At 42.4% G+C, this 24368-nt stretch overlaps 1 protein-coding gene across 1 annotated transcript in view; it reads right to left on the reverse strand.

Moving 5' to 3' along the window:
- Nucleotides 1-24019, reverse strand: part of LOC126159909 (RNA-binding protein MEX3A-like) — an 89676-nt gene extending 65657 nt beyond the window's left edge. Inside the window, exon 1 of the mRNA XM_049916718.1 lies at nucleotides 23826-24019. Coding sequence (XP_049772675.1) covers nucleotides 23826-24019 — 194 coding nt within the window. The remainder of the gene's footprint in view (nucleotides 1-23825) is intronic.
- Between the last annotated feature and the right edge of the window lie 349 nt (nucleotides 24020-24368).

Below are 24368 nucleotides of genomic sequence, written 5' to 3' on the forward strand. Positions count from 1 at the left end.
TTCAATTCCGATATCGTTTATTTCAATATTTTCCATTTTGGCGTCCGTGCGACGGCTGAAGTCAGGGACCGTGTTACGATTTTCCGCAGTGAAACAGTTTCGGAACACAGAATTCAGTATTTCTGCCTTTCTTCGGTCGTCCTCTGTTTCGGTGCCATCGTGGTCAACGAGTGACTGAATAGGGGATTTAGATCCGCTTACCGATTTTACATATGACCAAAACTTTTTAGGGTTCTTGTTTAGATTGTTTGCCAATGTTTTATGTTCGAATTCGTTGAATGCTTCTCTCATTGCTCTCTTTACGCTCTTTTTCGCTTCGTTCAGCTTTTCCTTATCAGCTATGATTCGACTACTCTTAAACCTATGATGAAGCTTTCTTTGTTTCCGTAGTACCCTTCGTACATGATTGTTATACCACGGTGGATCTTTCCCCTCGCTTTGGACCTTAGTCGGTACGAACTTATCTAAGGCGTACTGGACGATGTTTCTGAATTTTTTCCATTTTTGTTCCACATCCTCTTCCTCAGAAATGAACGTTTGATGGTGGTCACTCAGATATTCTGCGATTTGTGCCCTATCACTCTTGTTAAGCAAATATATTTTCCTTCCTTTCTTGGCATTTCTTATTACACTTGTAGTCATTGATGCAACCACTGACTTATGATCACTGATACCCTCTTCTACATTCACGGAGTCGAAAAGTTCCGGTCTATTTGTTGCTATGAGGTCTAAAACGTTAGCTTCACGAGTTGGTTCTCTAACTATCTACTCGAAGTAATTCTCGGACAAGGCAGTCAGGATAATGTCACAAGAGTCTCTGTCCCTGGCTCCAGTTCTGATTGTGTGACTATCCCATTCTATACCTGGTAGATTGAAGTCTCCCCCTATTACAATAGTATGATCACGAAACTTCTTCACGACGTTCTGCAGGTTCTCTCTGAGGCGCTCAACTACTACGGTTGCTGATGCAGGTGGTCTATAGAAGCATCCGACTATCATATCTGACCCACCTTTGATACTTAGCTTAACCCAGATTATTTCACATTCGCATTCGCTAATAACTTCACTGGATATTATTGAATTCTTTACTGCTATAAATACTCCTCCACCATTGGCGTTTATCCTATCCTTGCGGTATATATTCCATTCTGTGTCTAGGATTTCGTTACTGTTCACTTCCGGTTTTAACCAACTTTCCGTTCCTAATACTATATGCGCACTATTTCCTTCAATAAGAGATACTAATTCAGGAACCTTGCCCTGGATACTCCTGCAGTTTACCAATATTACGTTAACTTTTCCTGTTTTTGGTCTCTGAGGACGGACGTTCTTTATCAACGATGATAATGTCCTCTCTGGTAAGCCGTCAGGTATTTTATCGTTTCGCCCAAGGGGGGGTCCCTAGACCATGCCGAGGGCTTTCATGAACATTGAGTTGTGTGCAGTGTGTTCCCCTTCCTCTCCACACAAACTGGTCGCCAGAATCAGTTGCCACAGCGAAGCAGGACTCGTTGGAACACATCACTGTGGATCACAGTAGCTAACACCAACCAACATGCTCCCTATAACAAGGAACGATGGCATAGGCTGAAGTGGGGTGCATTTAACAGGCCTTTGACCATATAAACCAGCCTTATTGATCGCTGCGGAACAGTTCTGGAGAGACACGTGTACCAGTAGTGGTTGCAAGATCTCGCAGCAATTTGCCTAGCAGTGTTCGCCACCAGGCTACGTATGGATCTTCTTCCAAACCATGTCTTGCATACATGTTGCTGTACTGCTCAGAATATCGCACTAATAGGTTCCACTACAATCTTTGTCAAACACCGTACTGTATGATCTGTTAAATGCATTCGTGCACACCCTTCGTTGCAATTAACATTTCATTTCACTATCATTGGTCGGATGTCCCGCAGCAATTATCGGTTGTTTCGTAGCATGAAATGGCAGTACCTGTGATAGTATGAAGTGCGATGAACTGTTCCTTCGGACATGCATGCATCTCCGAAAGGACTTGCATCGTACTTCTTACTATCACAGGTACTGCTGTTTCGTATTTATTCGCTATTGCCAGGCCATATGGCTCTCAGTCATTGTATCCTTCCCGGAGTTCAACAGCAATCCAGCTGGTACGTAACGTAGAAGTGCAGGTTGCGATGCATGGAACAGCACATGTGGACGCTTTGTTATCGTCGTGATTCGTGCTCGGATATACGAAGCAGTTAAGGAGACCGCTCATTTAAAACGGGAAATTCGGGTTTGTAACCCCGTCCGGTACAAATTTCATTGTTATTTCAATAAACAGCCGACGGTGGTTCACAGTCACATCTGCGAATACATTTCCGATGTTCTTGCCTCAAACACACACCGTCAATCTGTATCGAAGTTCTTTACACATAGATCTTACCTGACGATTCTCGCAATCTTCACTTACTCTTCCTACCTACACCTATACTGCCTTATTGTCCCCAAATTGCGTCAGCATGATTTGAGAGACACTCCATGGACATGATCGGCCCCCTCCCCTTTCTCAAGATTACACCAATCCCACAGGGATTCCTGGAATGCTGCTGAACGAGATGTCCGCTCCTGGGACGAAGGTTAGACCGATTTCCGTCTGATGTGTGTGGCGACTGAACGGTAATGGGACTTGAGGATGTCTCCTCAACTTTTTCAGTGTCTTGTGGAGTACATGATAGTAAGATATGCTTCACTTAGTCGTTTAAGATGTGGATTATTCGAATAAATTTGGATTTTTGTGTACGTCAATAGTTCTTGACTAAAAAAGAAAAAAAAATATTTCAAGCGGACGAAGACAATCCGTTTTAGTATAGCTAAGTCTGAAATTTTTATAAAATGTTTGTGCACTTTCTGTATACCAGGAAGAATATAAATAAGTACTAAAGCATTGAAGAGGAACGCGAAAAATTTAACGAATACATTTTGTTAATTTTGCATGTTTCGAAACACCTCTGTTCGAATGAATTGCAGTGAGTCTGTAAAAAAAAAAAGATCGCACAAAACGGTTCGTAGAAACGTAGTTTCATACTTGTGTCTTTTCATGCGTTTTCTAGAGATTTTGAAAAAAGTATACTGTATTATTTAGACGATTTTAATGTTGGCTGTAGTCTGCATAAGCAGACAACTAGGCCACTAGCTTTCGCAGTCAGGTAACTGATGAATAATTGTTCCCTTTACTGTGATACTCTGAACTGTCACAGAGAACTACTTGTAAAATGCCTAAGCCAAGATGACCCATGTTACACCTAAGAAAAATTTCAACATGTCACTCCCGCGAAGCTGTACTTTGCGTAATTCTTTACTTATATTAAGAAAAATGCTGGGATAACAATATTCTGACTGTGGTGCGGGTAGTTTATTACTTTTTTCTTCTTTACGTCTTCGTCTTAATCGCACATCACAGCACAGTAAATCTACTGAAAATGAGGACTATCACGTTACCTGCTATTATGTTACCATTAGTGTTGTTCTTCCAAGTGATATACCTTGTTTTCGTTCTCCTTCCTGTTAGTTTTAAACAGAAAATATTACTCAAAAGATGTAATCACGTAAGGTATAACGTTTTACCTACAGTGCCTGATTAGGTCGTCTGAAAGAAATCCGTAATTGGTGTTTTAATTGAAATTTACCAACACAGTTCCTAAAGATAAAAATACTAGTTATAGTCTGTCAGATTTAAACTGTTTCATTCCGTTCGCGAGTGCATAAGCAACTAATGCGTAAAATTTGGGCTGGGCAATACTCCATTTCGCTCTGGAACAGCAAAGTGGTTCATCGACATGGAGTTCCGCAGCACGGCTGCACAAAACAAAACGAGAACGTTGTTACTCATTAGTTGAATCGCAATTACGGCGGCCGTATGCTGGCTGACTCGTACTGGCGTGGAAAACAATTATTACTATTCTGTCGCGGCGATAATGGTATTAATAATTAATGTCCGAAATGACGACCGAATTTCTCTCCAGCGCCATGAATGCGTCGTTGCCTTCGTCTGTCAGACCTAATTACAAGCTCGCCAATCTGCTTCCTAACGAATGCAATTCTACATAATTTTCAAATTACTGGTGCGTAAACACGTGTTGGAAATTCTCTGATAATTACGAAAATCTGACACTTTCAGTGTGCCTAAATTGCAGCGATGCAAAGCTCTAAAATGTGTTTTCATGTGTTTTTGTATGTCACAATCCCTAAGTATCGATTCGAAATACGCTGCATCATCCTAGAGGTTTTGTACCTGCGTTTAGATGCCTTAAGTATTATTATCACTGGTCTCGCCTTTACGTAGTCGATAAATTGTTTCACTTATATGGTTTCAAAACTTATCGTTCAGAATTCTGTATGGTCGTTTCGACCCTCATTCAGCTGAATAGTTATTAGAAACGAATCCGTTTTGAAGTTCCAGGTGGGCAAATCACAACCTAGCTACGGGAACTTTTAGATTTGTTTAACACGCCTAGGCATTAATAAGGAAAGAAAGTAAGGCTAAATGGTAGAACGAACATGTAGACAGGATATACAAAGAACACGGACTTTACTGTAATTTAATGGAAGGGGAGGAGGAAGTAGACGAGGCTAAAATGGGAGATATAGCACTGCGAGAAGAATCTGACAGAGCACTGAAAGACCTAGTTCGAAACTTAGTTATCTATTGTAGGTGACTCTTATTCAGTATCAATTCGATTCATGGGAGAACATACTAAGAGGGTAGTAGACTTTGTAGCGGGCTAACCTTCATCGTTACCAGATTTCCAGTGACGTCGCCATGTAACGTTCCCAGATATGCCCTCTCCCCTTTGACGTCAGAGGCAAATTGCTCTATGTATAAAGTGATGGATATTTCAAACACTGAGGGGAAATTCAAAATAGCTCAAATGTGCTAGAAGGTTTTCACTCTGTCCTGTTATGTCACAGCTCATAGCCCAATTGTAGTAACAAGGAAAGATTCGCTGGTGTAAATAAACGAGCTTGATGAAGCTTGTAGAGTATATAGAGGGGTCAAAATAAAAACACACCTCGAAAGGTAATTTGGCGTCTTAGGTTTATGGAAATATCTTAGAAAACACGATATGTGTTTCATATAAAAATTTTAATGTAATTAACGTTCTCAAAAACTATATAGGTCTAATCCAATTCTGTAATAATTTCAATTTTGGAAAACGAAAATTTTCGTTGCAACATAAATTAAAGAAGATCTCACGGCACTTCTATCCACGTGTAATAAAGATGGTTTCTGAAATATAACTTTTGGAAAAATAAGCTGTACACAATATTCTGGCAGTATTTTCGACATACCCAGCAAAAATGTCTAAATGTTCGTTATTACTCTGATTGTTTGCTTTATATATTTTTGCTTTAAATTTTTATTTTACGTTTTTCACTCATGTTTTTGGTTTTTTAGTTTACAGTTTCAAGTAGGTGTATTTTGTTAATTGAAAATAAGTATTTCATTATTATGATACAAAATCATGATGATCTGTAAAGAAATGCCTGAGATGTCATGTCTTTTTACACCGTGAAGAACTAAATTTCGTCACATAATACGATTAACGGGCAAAACAATATAATACAAAATGCAACAGGATTCCAAATTGTGACGGGTGTTCCTTCAAATATTCTGAAGTGTACCGGTACACTGGAAAACCTAGACCAACTAACTTATAATATACAAGTGACAGACGCTTGATTATATTGTTTGTCATGTGGAAAGAATTATATGGGAAGGTCTTCTTACAAAATTCTTCCAACATCGAAAGGCGTATAAGTCCAGGCTGTACCTATGCTGTCGAGCCTTTGTGGATCACCAGGTGAACAAGTTCCTTGTCCTCATGTATCACGCTTAAATCGGCTTTCTCACACTGACCATCCCCTCCTTTACGTAATTATAACATAAACTCATGAAGAGTTTTGACCGAGGATTCGAGAATCTCTTTTTGAAGCCACAAATGTTCTTGTGACGACATCTAAATCTGTTAAACTAACGTCTCACCACGCCAAAAGGTATTTGACCCAAGTTTCTTTTCCCATTGTGGGAGAAAAATGATGTGTTCATTATTAGATTCTTGGAATGGTGAATGTGAAAGATCTGTTTTGAGCAACGTACGTGAGGACAAGGAACCTGTCCATCTGCTGATCCCAAAACGCTTGATGGGACAGGTTAAGCCGTTGGACGAACATGGCTTTCGATACTGGAAAAACGTAGTGAGAAGATATTCAGATCCAGTTATACTGATTGATTATAATGTCTATCTCCACTTGAAAAACAATATAATGAGGCTGCCTTCACTCGTACGTAATCAATTCTCTTCGGCAAAGTTTTCCATTGTACTCAAATATGCCTGATAGAAATCAAGATATTTAGAGGCTTGCGTGTTGAGTTCCTTTTTATGTTGTCTTGTCCACCGTGTGTATTATGTGAATAAATTGCGTTCACCCTATGTGCTTGGTGAACAAAACGTTGTTTCAAGCATGTATTTACAGAATACAAGTATTTTAATGATTTAGTGTCATAATAGTGAGTTACTTATCATTATAAATTAACGAACTGTACGTAAGAGGACAGTAAAAAAAAGAAGGGGGGGGGGGGCAGATTCAAGTAGGACTCATACACTGAGGGTTCCGTACAAACTTAATTATGTATGTAAACCATGCATTCTAGGAATCGATCATCTCCAGGATTTTTTCCTGTTATCGACATTGATACTGGCAAGATATCGGTCCCAGGGGTTCCAAGACTTTCGAGAATCTTTTAATTTCAAGTGTGACGTCGAATAACAAATGAGAAAAGAATTTTTTTTTCATCAGACGTAACTGAAAATTAACAATTTTCTGATTTCTTTGTTTACTTGTATTGCTAAACCTTTCTTCTTGCCGAATTTCATCCATCTACGTCCAGGGGTCGTACCTCTAGGTGTTAACCAGTGAGTTTGAGAGTAACAAAGAATGTGACATAAATGGCCGAATTTTTCGACTGCATCGACTTCGAAGCTTACGCATCGCTGTAAGATTTCATTTTTTCTAAACATGGAGTCCTATCGTAAGTAAAATGCCGAGAAATTCAAAATACACCTGTTTTCCCCATTCCTCCGACATCCCAGACGGCTTATGCTAAGTTAAAAATAGTAGTTGTTCGGTTTAAACAATTTCCTTCGTCCCCTCCAGCATCCCAGCGATCATAGATAAGAAACAGGGCATGTGTTGCCTTCAACAGCCAAGTTTCATTGCTTTTCCGTATCAGCTAGCTACCCAATTACAACTGCTTCACAAGATCGTCATCCAAAGTCACATGTAGGTTATCATAAAATAACAACTACTACTGCGTCTATGTTTTAGGATAGGATAGCACAGGAACATTTATTTATCTAAACAAATAGCGCTCGCGCCCCTAACACTCTACTGGCTAAACAGTGAGGTTGGCGCCACCAGTACTCTTTAAACACATCAACTGTTCGCGTGGACTACGCCACTTGAGATGGATCAGTACCGGGATCACACCCAGCCAGCGAAAGCGGGCACTGGCCGTCACATCTAGCCAGCCTGAAGGTCCAGTGTGGAATGGTCGTAGGGATGCAATCAGTGCCTATGCACCAAATGACGTCACAGATTCTGTCCCCTGATGCTTGCTTTCACCCCGTACGACACGCTTTGAGACTCGGAGAACAGGAATGCTACATCATGTAGTTGGAATATGAGCAGATACCAGTCGCCTGTGGTACATTATGCAACGGACCCCCACAATAGCCAACACAATTAGATTTAAGGCACAGCTTCCAGACACATTCCGAAGACTACAGGATTTTACACTTAAACATACTATAATTTTAGAACTGGGTGGTTTCTGGCCTCTTACTCATGTGGGATATTTCCAGGAATGTGAAATCATTCACGTCTCAGCGTCCTGGCACAGTATCCTTAGTAAGATTCATCTGATAGAGCTGCACACACAAAAGATTCATGAACTTTAAGAGGATGAATTTCCTGTACTGTAACCGCATAGTGGCTACAATGACCGTAGACGTATTTTGATGAATGACAGTATTACATTTCAATATTTTTTTTCTTTTATGTGGGAGTTAATGCGAATGAAATTTTAGCAGTAGTCGTGTCAGAGGACAGCTGGAGTATGAATGTCGATGGATGTACTGATCTAGGCATCGGCATCTACTACTTTCAGTGTCCTGTCGACGAACAGTGCGATCTGGGTTTCCAAATAGATAAGACATGGCACAGGGTGTTTCAATTACATTTCATTGTAACCTAGCTACCCAATTTCAGCCAGTTTTCAAGATCGCCATCCACAGAGACAGGTAGAGTATCGTAAATAAGTGACTTTAAATGTTTAAACAAATACCAATGAGTGACTGACCACAGTAGATTCCCACACCACTGCCAAAGGCGTTTCGTCGTGTGTGTAGTAAGATGAGAACGTTTTCTTGTTTATTTAAACAACTGTTGGGTCTGTCCGCAGATCTCAACATCCGTTGATGTGCAGACTCGATGCTATTACTGTGATGGATTGAACGCATCCCTCAGCAGCAGAGCTCTCCATGTCATGCCCAACTCGTTTCGACAGTGATCACTGCCGCATGCCGTAAGCTCACAAAGACACCGTCTCCACCAGTGTGACACTGGCAGATGTCATACGGGGCATTATCTACTTCTGAACAACCTACCGACCAAAATGTACACCATATTCACATTCCAGTGCTCTGAGTGTCACCCCGTGGAAGCCACAGCTTGTCCACATTAGTTATGCAGCACCGACATTCCAATGACAATGATGCGGGGCTACGAAAAGCTCCCACTCACAGCAGTACAGGTAACACCATCACACAACAACTGTGCTAGGAAGTGCCAGACTACGGGTCGGAAGGTCTCAGTTTTCGATTCTGTCTGTCATAATTGACGCCATGTCTTCGGAACCGTGATCCTTTCGTTGTAATAAATAAGCAAACACCATCTGGATCACAACTTTCTGTATACCGACTAATAATTTCAGTCCGTGTCGTAGGTCATCTGCAAGTCTAGGAGGAACAAAGAAAGGCAATTACCACAAAATTTTACAGAAGTGCCATATAATAAACATTTGCCTCAGGGTCTGTAGAAACAACAACAAAGTATTAGGGTCTCATACATTTTTGGTACCGAAAACGGTACTTTGTCAACAATTGTGCAAGACCAACGCAAAAAAGTAATAATGTGGTATTGGGAAAAATTTAGTATAGTCATCTGACGTGTACATAAGTCATTGACGAATGCATTAAAACAGTATAAAAATATTTCTCCTGTTAAAGTAAAAACCGAGCCCCGAAGAACAGTAAAAAATTTCAGTAAAAAAAAACAGTGCAAAATTACCGAAACTGTCTGAAATCCTAAGAATTTGATTCATTTTAATAAGTAAAAAAATAAATACACTGCAGACTCTTAATAAGTTAAAAAGGGGCAACAAAAAGGACTAGTTATAAAAATAGCCATAATTTCTAGCAAGCTATTAATAAAAATTAAAGAAGGTGTTAAGTGATAACGGTCTAAGAGAATGGCCGCTAGAGGGCGCCACCTGCCAGAGCAGGTTGAGTGACAGTGGTGTGTTTACGCAAGTCACAGGCTGCCTGCAGTCCGCACTGACTGCTTTCCATCGCGGCTGAGCAACGTTGGTTCAAAATGGCTCTGAGCACTATGGGACTTAACTTCTAAGGTCATCAGTCCCCTAGAACTTAGAACTACTTAAACCTAACTAACCTAAGGACATCACACACATCCATGCCCGAGGCAGGATTCGAACCTGCGACCGTAGCAGTCGCGGACCAACGTTGATGGACACATTCATGTTCACGGAATGAGGAATAACATCGGGCATTATAGGCCTACACCTACTCGATCACGTCGTGATAAATATTGTTTAGAGGTTTCATTTTATTACGTGAACGTGTACAGTAGCTTGCAGGATCGCTACACTGAGTACCAAGCAGCAGGCTCGCCACACCGAGCCCCATGTGATACCTATTCCTCTGTCAATGCCGTCCGTTGTCTAAGTAGTCCAATCCCAAAAGCGCCGTCGCGGTTGAGTGTTGGGTGCCTACGGTGACGTCATTAGGGGCTTCCCTATTACAACAAACATCTCCGGCCACTGTGTATCAGGTGGAATAAATAGCTACGATTAACTTTTATAAAGCAGTGATGGCTCAAATGGCTCTGAGCACCATGGGACTTAACATCTGAGGTCATCAGTCCCCTAGAACTTAGAACTACTTAAACTTAACTAACCCAAGGACCTCACACACATCCATGCCCGAGGCAGGATTCGAACCTGCGACCGTAGCGGTCGCGCGGTTGCAGACTGAAGCGCCTAGAACCGCTCGGCCACTCCGGCTGGCTATAAAGCAGTGATATTAGATTCAGTCATCATTTCCCGTTACAAAATAAGCATTTTTAAAGCTACTCGGTTTTATTCTTAACCACACTCCTAGTTTAGAAATGGATGACACACTATGTGCTGGAAGGAATGGAATGTAATTGTTCTGGGAACTTTTTCAACAATGCGCCTCTGAATAAGTGACGCTATTTACAGTGCACAAATATTCCATTTCAAAGACCTTCTAATCTATTTTAACATTAACGCTGCCCATTATTAATAATAAGAATCGTTGTCATAAATTGTTGTCAAATCGGAAGGAGTGAAGACTGTGTTTTAAAAAGGCGTTAATATCATTTTTTTCATCTTTTTTAAATAGATATACTTTGCGTTTATTTTTGATGGTTGTAGGTGTTACGGTATTCAGCCTAGCAGCAACTGCGTTGTGGTCACTAATCCCTGTATTCGTAACGATACTCGCTATTTGTCCAGGATTACTACGTGTCTGCTACTCCCTTGTTACCACGATCGATAGATTGAAAAATTTTGGGCTAGATGACTGAGTCAATGAAAACAGCGGGCGAGCACCTATAGCGATCTATGCTGTACGGGGTAATTTGTTACAATTTTTTGCAACATAGCTATTTAAGGAGCATTTTGTAGCAGTTTTGTTGTAACACGATGATATACTGAGGTGACAAAAGTCATGCGATAGCGATATGCACATGTACAGGTGACGGTAGTATCGCGTACACAAGCTATAGGAGTGCAGTGTATAGGAGGAGCTGTCAATTGTACACAGGTGATTCGTGTGAAAAGATTTTCAACGAGATTACGGCCACACAACAGGGATTAACAGACTTTGAACGCAGAAAGGCAGTTGGAGGTTGCCGCTTGGGACATTCCATTATATTACGACAGTTACAGCGTCAAGAGTGTGCTGAGAATACCAAATTTAAGGCATTACCTCTCACTACAGACAGTGCAGCGGCCTATGGCCTTCACGTGACGAATGAGAGCAGTGGCGTCTGCATAGAGTTTTCAGCTCAAACAGATAACCAGCACTGTGTGAAATAACCACAGAAATCAATGTATGAACTATGAATGAATTCCTTACGACACTGCGGTGAAATCTGACGTTAACGACCCTACGCAACTGGAAAGCTATGGCTTGGTCAGATGAGTCCCGATTTCAGTTGTTAAAAGCTGATGTAGGGTTTTAATGTGGCACAGATCACACAAAACCTGGATCCAAGTTGTCAACAAGGTAGTCTCCCATGACTTTAGCCACCTCAATGTATGTGCCTAAGTGTCACATAGTCTCCACTTTGTGACTGCATAAGTTAGGATTATCAGCAGAGATGACAAACGTTTTGTGGTGCAAGATAATATTAATACCCTATCATGGAGACTCTACAGTTGTGTGTCTTTGAACAGTAGTTCAATGCAGAACATGAATAATTTTTTGTACATTAAAAGTTCTTTTATTTACAATCACCTAAATGTGTCAGTGGTTGGCGATCTTTTGGGTATCTAGGCGACGTTGAAAAGTAGCTGAAGCTGCATGTCCAATTTCTTACCTATATCTGAAACCTAGTTCACTCTCTTCATCCACAAGATCCAAAAAACAGTAGATGCTGATGCCTAGGTTTATACTGAAGCAGATGATCATTCTCCAATTCTATACACAACAAAAGAAATCAGTGTTATTTAAAGAACAATACTGTCATGAAACATCCTGGCAGATTAAAACTGTGTGCCGGACCGAGACTCGGACTCGGGACCTTCGCCTTTCGCGGGCAAGTGCTCTACTAACTGAGCTACCCACGCACGACTCACGCCCCGTCCTCACAGCTTACTTCTGCCAGTACCTCGTCTCCCACCTTCCAAACTTTACATAAGCTCTCCTGCGAACCTTGCAGAACTAGCACTCCTGAAACATCCCCAAGGCTGTTGAAACGTCCCCTTAGGAACAATTATACACGACTGTGCTGATAAACCTCTTACACTATTTGCTTTTCAAACAGCTGAGCAAAACTGAACGTACTCAAACATTCACTAAAGTGACACACCATATTTTTAGCGCAACGCAATCTGACTATCAAAGATCCCTGCAAAAGAATGGCCCTGAGTAACATTAAACTACACCTTTCAGAAATCACTTACCTCACAAAAATCTTCATTACTCGAACTACTGCAATACAGCGAGCACCACTACTGCCAGCTAAATAAAAGATTCAAACTACGGAAGGCAGTAACTACTGATAGGGATAGTTAGCAAATGAAAGATATTAATAGAGAACAAACAATGTATTTACCTTAATAGCCATAATATATATAGCAGTTCATGACAAATTTCAAAACTCCGCCATCTCTCTCCCCACATCCACCACTGCTGGCGGCTCACTTCCAACTGCGCAACGCTACGCGCTGTTCACATCCAGCTGCCGCTCCGCAACACTACAATGGCAGACAACAATGCAAACTAGCCACAGGCTGCACACAGCACAGCCAGTGATTTTCATACAGAGCGCTACGTAACGTTGCCAATAAGAAAACATAAACAGCCTACTTACACTGTGGCTAAACCATGTCTCCGTAATTTCCTTTCTTTAAGGAGTGCTAGTTGTGCAAGGTTCGAAGGAGAGCTTCTATAACGTTTGGAAGGTAGGAGACGAGGTACTGGCAGAAGTAAAGCTGTGAGGAAGGGGCGTGAGTCGTGTTTGGGTAGCTCAGTTGTTGCCGGCACGGTAGCTCAGCGTGTTCGGTCAGAGGGTTAGCTGCCCTCTGTAATATATATATATGTATATATAACTGAGTTAATTGATCAACAAAGAACTTCAACGGGTGTCATACGACGTCCGCCCCGCGCATAGACAACGAACGAAAGCGAACAAAATGAGACTAAAAAAAAAAGTTGGTAGAGCACTTTCGCGCGAAAGGCAGAGGTCACGAGTTCGAGTCTCGGTCCGGTACAGAGTTTTAATCTGCCAGGAAGTTTCATATCAGCGCACACTCCTCTGCAGAGTGAAAATGTGTCCACTGGTTGTAGAGATCTGTACAGGAGAACATTGCTATGGATAGTAGTTAATAATATATAATTTGTGGACACATCCCAGATTAGATTAGATTAGTACTTGTTCCATAGATCATGAATACGACACTTCGTAATGATGTGGAATTTGTCAGGTTAATAAAAGGTGCCTATACAACATATTACATTACACAAAATATTACATGACAGTTAATACTTTTTTTTCCATGACACTTAATACTTGTATTTTTTGGGGGGGGGGGGGTTGGGGAAATTACCAACTTACTATAACAAAAAATTCATCTGATGAGTAGAGGGAGTTGCCATTAAGAAATTCTTTTAATTTCCTTTTCAATGCTATATGGCTATCTGTCAGACTTTTGATACTATTAGGTAAGTGACCAAAGAATTTTGTGGCAGCATAATTTACCCCGTTCTGAGCCAAAGTTAGATTTAACCTTCAGTAGTGAAGATCATCCTTTCTCCTAGTGTTGTAGCCATGTACACTGTTATTACTTTTCAATTCGTTCAGATTGTTAATAACAAATTTCTTGAGTGAGGCTACAGTGAAGATCTCTTACTCTTGGATGAGCTCCAGCAATATGCTGATTACATGCTTTTGTGCAATGAAACTCTTTTACTCAATGATTAGTTACCCCAGAATATGATGCCATACGAAAGCAGAGAATGAAAATAGGCGTGGTAAACTAATTTACTGAAATGTTTATCGCCAAAATTTGCAATTACCCTAATAGCATAAGTAGCTGAACTCAAACGTTTCAGCAGATCCTCAGTGTGTTTTTTCCAGTTCAACCCTTCATCAATGCATACAACAGAAATTTCGAATATTCTACCTTAGCTACTGGTTTCTGATCGAAGTCTATATTTATTAATGGTGTCGTTCCATTTACTGTGTGGAACTGTATATACTGTGTTTTGTCAAAGTTTAATGGGAGCCCTTTGCAGAGGACCACTTAATGATTTTCTGAAAAAATCGTTTACGGTTTCACCAGTTAATTCTTGCCAGTTGAGTGTGATAGCTATACTTGTACCATCAGCAAAAAGTAACAGCTTTGCATCTTCGTGAATATAGAATGAAAAGTCATTAATATATATTAACAACAGCAGAGGACCCAAGTCTGAACCTTGTGGCTCCCCATTCTTGATTGTTCCCCAGTTTGAGAAATCACCAGTTTTTGCATATTATGTGAACTGCTTAGTTCAACTTTCTGCACACTTCCAGATAGGTATGATTTAAACCATTTGAGCGCTGTACCATTCATACCACAGTACTTGAGCTTATCTAGAAGTATTCCATGATTTACACAATCAAAAGCCTTTGAGAGATCACAAAAAATCCCAACAGGTGACTTCCGGTTACTCAGAGCATTTAATATCTCATTAGTGAAAGTATATATAGCATTTTCCGTTGAAAAAACCTTTCTGGAAACCAAACTGTCATTTTGTTAAAACTTTATTTTTACAAAGGTGTGAAGTTACTCTACAATACATTACTTTTTCAAGAATTTTGGATAAGGCAGTCAGAATAGAGATTGGGCGGTAGTTGTTGACATCAGACGTATCCCCTTACTTATGCAGCGGTTTAACAATGGCATACTTTAGTCTATCTGGGAAAATACCCTGCTTCAGAGAGCTATTACATATGTGGCTAAGAATACCACTTATTTCTTGGGAACAAGCTTTTATTATCCTAATGGAAATGCCACCATTTCCATGTGAGCTTTTATTCTTGAGAGAGTTCGTTATCTTCCTAATTTCAGAAGGAAAGGTGGGTGGAATTTCAATTGTATCAAATGGTGTGGGTAAAGCCTCTTCCATTGACTGCCTTGCTTCTTCTAATGAACATTTAGATCCTATTTTCTCTATAACATTTAAAAAATGATTATTCAAAATGTTTTCGACTTTCGGCTTGTTTGCCAAGTTTCCATTCACTTTGATGGTAATGCACGCATCCTGTACTCTTGGTTGCCCTGTCTCCCTTGTAATAATATTCCAATTGTTTTGATTTTGTTATCAGAAGTATTAATCTCAGACATGTGCACACGCTTCTGGACTTTTTAATAACCTTTCTTAATATAGCACAGTAGTTTTTATAATATTTGGCTGTTTCTAGTACATTACTTTTTCTTGTTGTTAGATACAGTTCCCTTTTGTGGTTACAAGATATTTTTATTCCTTTAGTAAGCCAAGGTTTTTTTGCATTGTTTCTTATAATTTGATTTAACTACTTTCTTGGGGAAACAGTTTTCAAATTCTCTTACAAGTGTATCATGAAATAAGTTATATTTTAAATTAGCATTGGGTTCCTTGTATATCTCATCCATGTGTAACTGCTGAAGATTTTCTCTGAAATTTCTAATTGTTGAGTCATTAATTGAATGCACAACATTTGAGGGTGGTTTTGAATTACTGAATGGAGCTATGTCATGTACTGTAACTAGCTGAGCACTACGATCACAAAGGCCATTCTCAACAGGACAAGAATTTTTGTTTTTAAACTTATCATGGTCTAGAAAAGTGTTATCTATCAATGTGCTGCTGTCCTTTACTACCCGAGTAGGAAAATTAATGACACATGTCAACTTAAAAGAACCGAGCAAGACTTCCAGGTCATTCTTCCTATGACACTCTTTCAGTGAAGCAACATTGAAGTCCCCACAAGCAATAATTTGCTATCCCCTATCTGACAGATAGCACAACAAGGCATCCAAGTTTTCCAGGAATAAATAAAGGTTCCTGAAGGGGACCTATAAACTGTTACAATTATAAAAGAGCCCTCCTTCAGTTTGAGTTGACAGGCACATGCTTCTATATGTTTCTCTATACAAAACTTTTTTGTATCTAAGCTTTTTACAGAGATATAACTTTTGACGTATGTGGCAACTCCTCCTTTCACCTTATTCTCTCTACTCATATGTGCACTGTATTTACGCTCTCCATATCAGACACAATGTGGTGCTCAGACAGACATAGTATATCTATTACATTATCAGATTCAATGTCATCTAAACAAACCAGGAGCTCATCTACTTTATTCTTCAATGCAGGAATATTCTGGTGAAAAATAGTAAGATTATTTTTTACTTTACTTTTGTGAGAATCTACTTTCTCTTTAACCCACCAATATTTTGGTTAAATATGGTAACATTATTCTTTACTTTCCTGTTGTGATAATTTTGTGAGTTTTGGACCTCTTTAGCACCTGCCTGCATGAACTTCTCATTGGACATTGATATGAGTCTAAAAAAGAGGTACATCCATGAGTACTAGTTTCCCCACTTATGGACTTCGCTAACAACCCTGCCTGTTTACCCTACCCTTTCCTATTGAGGTGTACGCCATGCATTGTGGAAACACCCCTATCAATAGCCTTGGCAGGAACCAATACAATGTCTGACAGAGTGGCCGCCCTACACAACTGATTCAACTCCATATTTACCCTCCTGACAGAGCAGTTCAACTGGGGCTGATCATACTGCATGAAAGCAGGCACCAGCCCAACATTGATATGGCTCGTAGCAGAGGCTATTTTTACCAGTTCACACTCAATACTGTAGCCCTGATCCCTATCAATACTGTTTCCCACTCCACCCACTATCATCACATGATCCTGCTATGTGAAACCCTTTCACAAGGAACCTATATCCTCTACCACCCAGATGACTAAGAGCCCAGGAGCTGTCTACTTGTAAAATTAGAATTTGTTTTAGTGTAAAATTGTGTAGTATTAGGGATGTGTCTGATAGCTGTGTCTTGCATCTAAGTCTGTGGTGGGGCCACACCACCTGTAGTATACAATAGGCAACTGGGATCTGCACATTTTCCAGTTGAATGATGTGGCATTCCCCTAGGGCAAGTCTTGAAGCATAGCACACGAGGTGAAAGCAAGCACCAGTGAATGGAGCCTATGGCGCCACATGGAGTACTGACAGCAGTTGTACTCTTACAGCCATACCACACTGGATCTCTGTGTCAGCAACATGGTGCAGCTGCTGTGAAGTTTCTCTGGGGGAAGCAGTGCAAATGTTGAACCACCCTGAGAGGCACAGCACTTACAAAGCATTGATGAGTTCCACCTATACTGGAGGTGGCTGACACTATGCAGAAGTGTCTGTCAGCCCTGGGCCATTTTGCTGATAGGGAAACGAGTATTATTTGCTTACATAAAAAAAACATTCCTATCCTACCATACAATTGTTTGAATATTAAAAGTCTTGTATGTCTGATAATCTACTAGCGTCGTTGGATGGCAATATTGAAAAGTAGTTGAAACTGGCTAATGTGTGACGTTGAAAACTATTAGAAACTTCATAATGGAAGGCGTAACATACGACACTTTGTATCTATATGAGCTGTGTTGTCATGAGAGTGGGAGGGATAAGGGGACCTCTAAACACAATTGGGATATTTTCAATTTCCCTCCAAATTTTGAATTTCCCTCCATTTGATATGCAGGAGATCATAGAGGGGAGGGAAAGAATTGGGGAGGGAAATCTGGCAAAATTGCCTGGCAGTGTTATCATAAATCTGGCAACAATGCAAGCCAGCCCAGAATGCAGTCTACTATACTACTAACGACAGGACAATTAGACCTAGTACGTAAGATATATGATACAGGCAAAATTCTCTCATACTTTGAGATAAATTTAACAATCAAAACTTTAAAAAAATACTAAAACAAGAAGGTAGGTTCTGAGGTGTGTGAATACTACTATACCATCAGTTTAATGGACCATTGCTGGAAAATACTAACAAAAATTATTAACAAAATGATAGAGATACAGATAGAAGCATAAATGGGCAAGGGTCAGTTTGGATTCGAGTAATTGTTGCAACACGTGAGGCAGTACAGACCCTACGATTTACCTTACAAGAGAGGCTGAACAAAGCTAGACCTACGTTTATAGCATTTGTAAATTTGGAGAAAGCTTTCTACAAAGTTCAGTGGACCAAGTTCTGAAGGTAGCAGGGATAGAAGACAGGAAAGAAAATGTTATCTACAACTTTTGTAGAAACGAGGCTGCAGCAGGAAGTATTGAAAGTTGTGAAACGGAAGCTGTGACTGAGATGGGATTGGGATAGAATTGTGGAATCTCTTTTCTGTACATTGATCAAACCGTAAAAGAAGTAAAGAAGACATTTAGAACATGAATCAAAGTACAAGATGAAGAACTAGAAAGTTTGAAGCTTGTCAGTGTCCTTTTGTTTATCATTTGGGTCGAGGTTGGGTTGTTTGAGGGAGGAGACCAGACAGCGAGGTCATCGGTCTCACCGGATTAGGGAAGGATGGGGAAGAAGTCGGCCGTGCCCTCTCAAAGGAAGCATCCCGGAATTTGTCTGGAGCGATTTAGGGAAAACACGGAAAACCTAAATCAGGATGGCTGGACGCGAGATTGAACCGTTCTAGAAAAAGAAATCTACAACAGCATGGATTACAGAAATAAGAAAATAACTAGAAACAGATTAAAACAAAGAATCTATAGTAAAAGATACAAACCTTACCAAGAATAAAATATAAAATTTATATGGCTTTCAAGGCAGAAGAAAATGAGACATCGGGAGCAATAGAGGCAGAAGAAACATGAGAAGAAGATGAAGTACTGAAAAAGTAGGAAACAAAGAAGGAAGAGAAACGGAAGTCGTTACTTGCTCCTAGTTGGCCAGCACGAAGACAAAAAAGTTATAGTAATAATAATTGTTAACAAGAAGTTCTAGAAGGGCTTGTGGTATCTGCTGACGTATCGTATCACATCTCCTCAGCTCAATGTTGCAAATTGTCCTACCTAAACTTACAACGAATAATAATTCAGTAGTCCACATGTGGATAGCCACCTCCTCCACCTTGTTTACGAGTAAGGAGCAACGCCAAACCCTGGTGACAGCAGGCGGCATTGCAAACTTTTTGGACGAAGTGTTTGAACACACAACCATTGCACGTGCAGGTTTTTCTCACAATGGATAGGGAACCATACATTACCACCAGTGTGGCAGGAAATGTCATACCGCACTGACGTAACAAGTCAGGGGATAGCGGTATACACATCTGCAGATTGCGTTGGTGTCGCGCACACAAGATACACTCCTGGAAATTGAAATAAGAACACCGTGAATTCATTGTCCCAGGAAGGGGAAACTTTATTGACACATTCCTGGGGTCAGATACATCACATGATCACACTGACAGAGCCACAGGCACATAGACACAGGCAACAGAGCATGCACAATGTCGGCACTAGTACAGTGTATATCCACCTTTCGCAGCAATGCAGGCTGCTATTCTCCCATGGAGACGATCGTAGAGATGCTGGATGTAGTCCTGTGGAACGGCTTGCCATGCCATTTCCACCTGGCGCCTCAGTTGGACCAGCGTTCGTGCTGGACGTGCAGACCGCGTGAGACGACGCTTCATCCAGTCCCAAACATGCTCAATGGGGGACAGATCCGGAGATCTTGTTGGCCAGGGTAGTTGACTTACACCTTCTAGAGCACGTTGGGTGGCACGGGATACATGCGGACGTGCATTGTCCTGTTGGAACAGCAAGTTCCCTTGCCGGTCTAGGAATGGTAGAACGATGGGTTCGATGACGGTTTGGATGTACCGCGCACTATTCAGTGTCCCCTCGACGATCACCAGTGGTGTACGGCCAGTGTAGGAGATCGCTCCCCACACCATGATGCCGGGTGTTGGCCCTGTGTGCCTCGGTCGTATGCAGTCCTGATTGTGGCGCTCACCTGCACGGCGCCAAACACGCATACGACCATCATTGGCACCAAGGCAGAAGCGACTCTCATCGCTGAAGACGACACGTCTCCATTCGTCCCTCCATTCACGCCTGTCGCGACACCACTGGAGGCGGGCTGCACGATGTTGGGGCGTAAGCGGAAGACGGCCTAACGGTGTGCGGACCGTAGCCCAGCTTCATGGAGACGGTTGCGAATGGTCCTCGCCGATACCCCAGGAGCAACAGTGTCCCTAATTTGCTGGGAAGTGGCGGTGCGGTCCCCTACGGCACTGCGTAGGATCCTACGGTCTTGGCGTGCATCCGTGCGTCGCTGCGGTCCGGTCCCAGGTCGACGGGCACGTGCACCTTCCGCCGACCACTGGCGACAACATCGATGTACTGTGGAGACCTCACGCCCCACGTGTTGAGCAATTCGGCGGTACGTCCACCCGGCCTCCCGCATGCCCACTATACGCCCTCGCTCAAAGTCCGTCAACTGCACATACGGTTCACGTCCACGCTGTCGCGGCATGCTACCAGTGTTAAAGACTGCGATGAAGCTCCATATGCCACGGCAAACTGGCTGACACTGACGGCGGCGGTGCACAAATGCTGCGCAGCTAGCGCCATTCGACGGCCAACACCGCGGTTCCTGGTGTGTCCGCTGTGCCGTGCGTGTGATCATTGCTTGTACAGCCCTCTCGCAGTGTCCGGAGCAGGTATGGTGGGTCTGACACACCGGTGTCAATATGTTCTTTTTTCCATTTCCAGGAGTGTATAATAGGACTGTGAGTTGGCGGAGCTATTATTTGTACTTATATGATTCATGTGAAAGGGTTCCGACGTGATTTCAGCCGCACCACAGGTATTAATAGACTTTGAACGCGGACTGGTACGAGAGTAATCCCAAAAGTAAGGTCTCCTATTTTTTTTATATGTACATAGACCTGTTTATTTCTACAATGGTTTACATCACATTACAGCTTGAACATTTACCTATTTTTCGACATAATCACCAGTTCTGTCGGTGCTTTTTTGTAGACACTGTGACAGTTTTTGTATGCCCATGTCATACCAACTCGCCGCCATGCTGTTTAGAAACTTGTGAACCTCTTCTTTCACCTCGTCGTCGGCGCTGAATCGTTGGGACCACAAGTAACACTGACAGGTACTGTGAGCCTCTGAAAAAACTCAAACGGGCAATTCAGATCCGCCAGCCAGTGTGACCGAGCGGTTCTAGGCGCTTAAGTCTGGAAGCGCGCGACCACTACGGTCGCAGGTTCGAATCCAGCCTCGGGCATGGATGTGCGTGATGTCCTTAGGTTAAATGGTTCAAATGGCTCTGAGCACTATGGGATTTAACATCTGTGGTCATCCGTCCCTAGAACTTAGAACTACTTAAACCTAACTAACCTAAGAGCGTCACACACATCCATGCCCGAGGCAGGATTCGAACCTGCGACCATAGCGGTCACGCGGTTCCAGACTGAAGCGCCTAGAACCGCACGGCCATAGCGGCCGGCTGCCCTTAGGTTAATTAGGTTGAAGTGCTTCTAAGTTCTAGGGGACTGATGAGCTCAGATGTTAAGTCCCATAGTGTTCAGAGCCATTTGAACCATCTGAATTCAGATCCGGAAAAGAGGAATGTTGAGCAAGGGCGTACACATTCTTCATGAAAAAGCTCGCCTCCACATCGCTCGACAAACCGTTGTTCTCCTGCAACAGTTTCAGTGGTACATAATCACCCACCCACCGTATAGTCCTGACTTGGCGCCCAGTGACTATCACCTGTTCCGTACGTTAAAGAACATTTGGCCGGAAAGCGATTCTGCTCCGACGACGAGGTGAAAGAAGAGGTTCATAACTTTCTGAACAGCATGGCGGCGAGCTGGTATGACATGGGCATACAAAAACTGCCACAGAGTCTACAAAAATGCATCGACAGAAATGGTGATTATATCGAAAAGTAGCTAAATGTTCAAGCTATAAACTGATGTAAACCACTGTAGAAATAAACAGATTTATGTACTTAGAAAAAAATAGGAGACCTTACTTTTGGGATTACCCTCGTAGTTGGAGATGGAAACTCCATTTCGGAAATCGTTATGCTATTCAGTACTACTGAGCGAGGTGGCGGAGTGGTTAGCACTCTGGATTCGTATTAGGGAGGACGACAGTTCAAACCCGCGTCTGGCCATGCTGATTCAGGTTCTCAGGTTTTCCGTGATTTCCCTAAATCGCTTTAGGCAAGTGCCGGGATGGTTCCTTTGAAAAGGCACAGCCGACTTCCTTCCCCATCCTTGCCTAATCCGATGAGACCAATGACCTCGCTGTTTGGTCCCTTCCTCCCAAATCAATTCAATATTCCGAAATCCACAGTGTTACGAGTGTTCCGAGACTAGCAAATTTCACGTATTACTTCTCACCACCGACAAAGCAGTGGCTGATGGCCTTCATTAAAAAATCGAGAGGAGCGGAGTTTCCGTAGAGTTGTCAATACTAATAGAAAAACAATTCTGCGTGAAATAATCGCAGACGTCAATGAGGGACTTACGACGAACGAATCTCTCAGGACAGTGAGGCAAAATTTGGCATTAATGGGGTATGGCAGAAGATGACGCTAGTGCCCTTGCTATCAGCACAGCTGCGCAAAAAGCGCTTCTTCTGGGCTCGTGACCATATCGGTTGTTGCCTAGACGACTGGAAAACTGTGGCCTATCGGATGAGTCCCTATTTCAGCTGGTAAGAGCTTAGGGTAGGGTTCGAGAGTGGCGCAAATCGCACGAAGTAATAGACCCAGTCTGTTCAAAAAATGGTTCAAATGGCTCTGAGCACTATGGGACTTAACATCTGAGGTCATCAGTCCCGTCGAACTTAGAACTACTTAAACCTAACTAACCTAAGGATATCACACACATCCATGCCCGAGGCAGGATTCGAACGTGCGACCGTAGCGGTCGCGTGGTTCCAGACTGAAGCGTCTTGAACCACTCGGCCACTATGGTCGGCACCCAATTGTCAAGAAGGCACTATGCAAGGTGCTGGTGCCTCAGTAACGTTGTGGGCTGCGTTTACATGGATGGATTAGGTCCTCTGGTACAACCGAACCGATCGCTGACTGGAAATGGTAATGTTTGCAACCTTTCATGGACATCATATTCCCAAACATTTAATAGAGCCATAGTTGTTCGCTATTGATTTGAGAAATATTATGGATAATTTGAACGGTTTGGTCACCCAGATCGTCGACATGTATGGGACATAAACGAATGATCAGTTATGGACTGCTACAGAGGCAGCAAGGTCAATATTACTGCAGAAGACTTCCAGCGACTTATTGAATCCATGCCCCATCGAGTTACTGCGCTACAGGTCCGAGGTCCGACACATTAGGTGGTATCCCATGATCTTCGTCACCTCTGGGTATCTTTGCTAGTGGATTACCATCTTCGATCATAAATTGGTGCTGGAAAATAACAAGTAAGCAGTGGTAGCTGCTACGTACTGGTACGGAAACAACTTGACTGGCAGCAAGGTTACTTTAGTGTTATGGGTGAAGGTAGTAGGAATCTGCTGCGAGAGCCGCTGCGAGCTGCGCTGCCGCGGATGTGACACGCCCCCCTGACATTTCTGGGAAGCGCCTGTGTTAATAATTTGCGCCGATGGGCGCGTTAATTACACGCCACCGGAGCCGGACCGCGGCGCCTCGTTAGCGACGGCGTCGGCGGCGTCGGCGGCGGCGTCGGTGGCGGCGTCGGCGTCGGCGTCGCCCGGGGCGTCCCGACAGCATCGGTGCCGACGTCGGCGCCGGCGCAGACGTGCCGCGTTTTTAATTATCGCAGCAGCGGCTGGCTGCGAATAGGTGCGCCGCATTGTCGCCGTAATTATAAGGCAACGCGCCGAGCCGCGCGCAGCCGAAACCGCGTAGACGCGCGTGCAAACAGTGCGGCCAAAGCGCGGCGGCGAAACGGATCTAATTAAATTCTGCCCTGTGACCAGGCTCAGCGGCGGGCCGCGGCCAAACTGCGATGAAAGGAGCAACTCCACGAACTGCGGCGAAGAAAGTTTATTACTCGCTATTATTCGATTGTGTATTTAGTATTCAACCGCGTAGATTTGTCAGAAACATAATACAAAATTTAAAACTGAATAATACATTAATAAAGAAAATACTGCAATAGCATCCCAATAGATGACCATCAGAATGCTGTCACATAACCCC

This window comes from Schistocerca cancellata, chromosome 2 (genome assembly GCF_023864275.1).
Source record: "Schistocerca cancellata isolate TAMUIC-IGC-003103 chromosome 2, iqSchCanc2.1, whole genome shotgun sequence".
Taxonomy (NCBI): domain Eukaryota; kingdom Metazoa; phylum Arthropoda; class Insecta; order Orthoptera; family Acrididae; genus Schistocerca; species Schistocerca cancellata.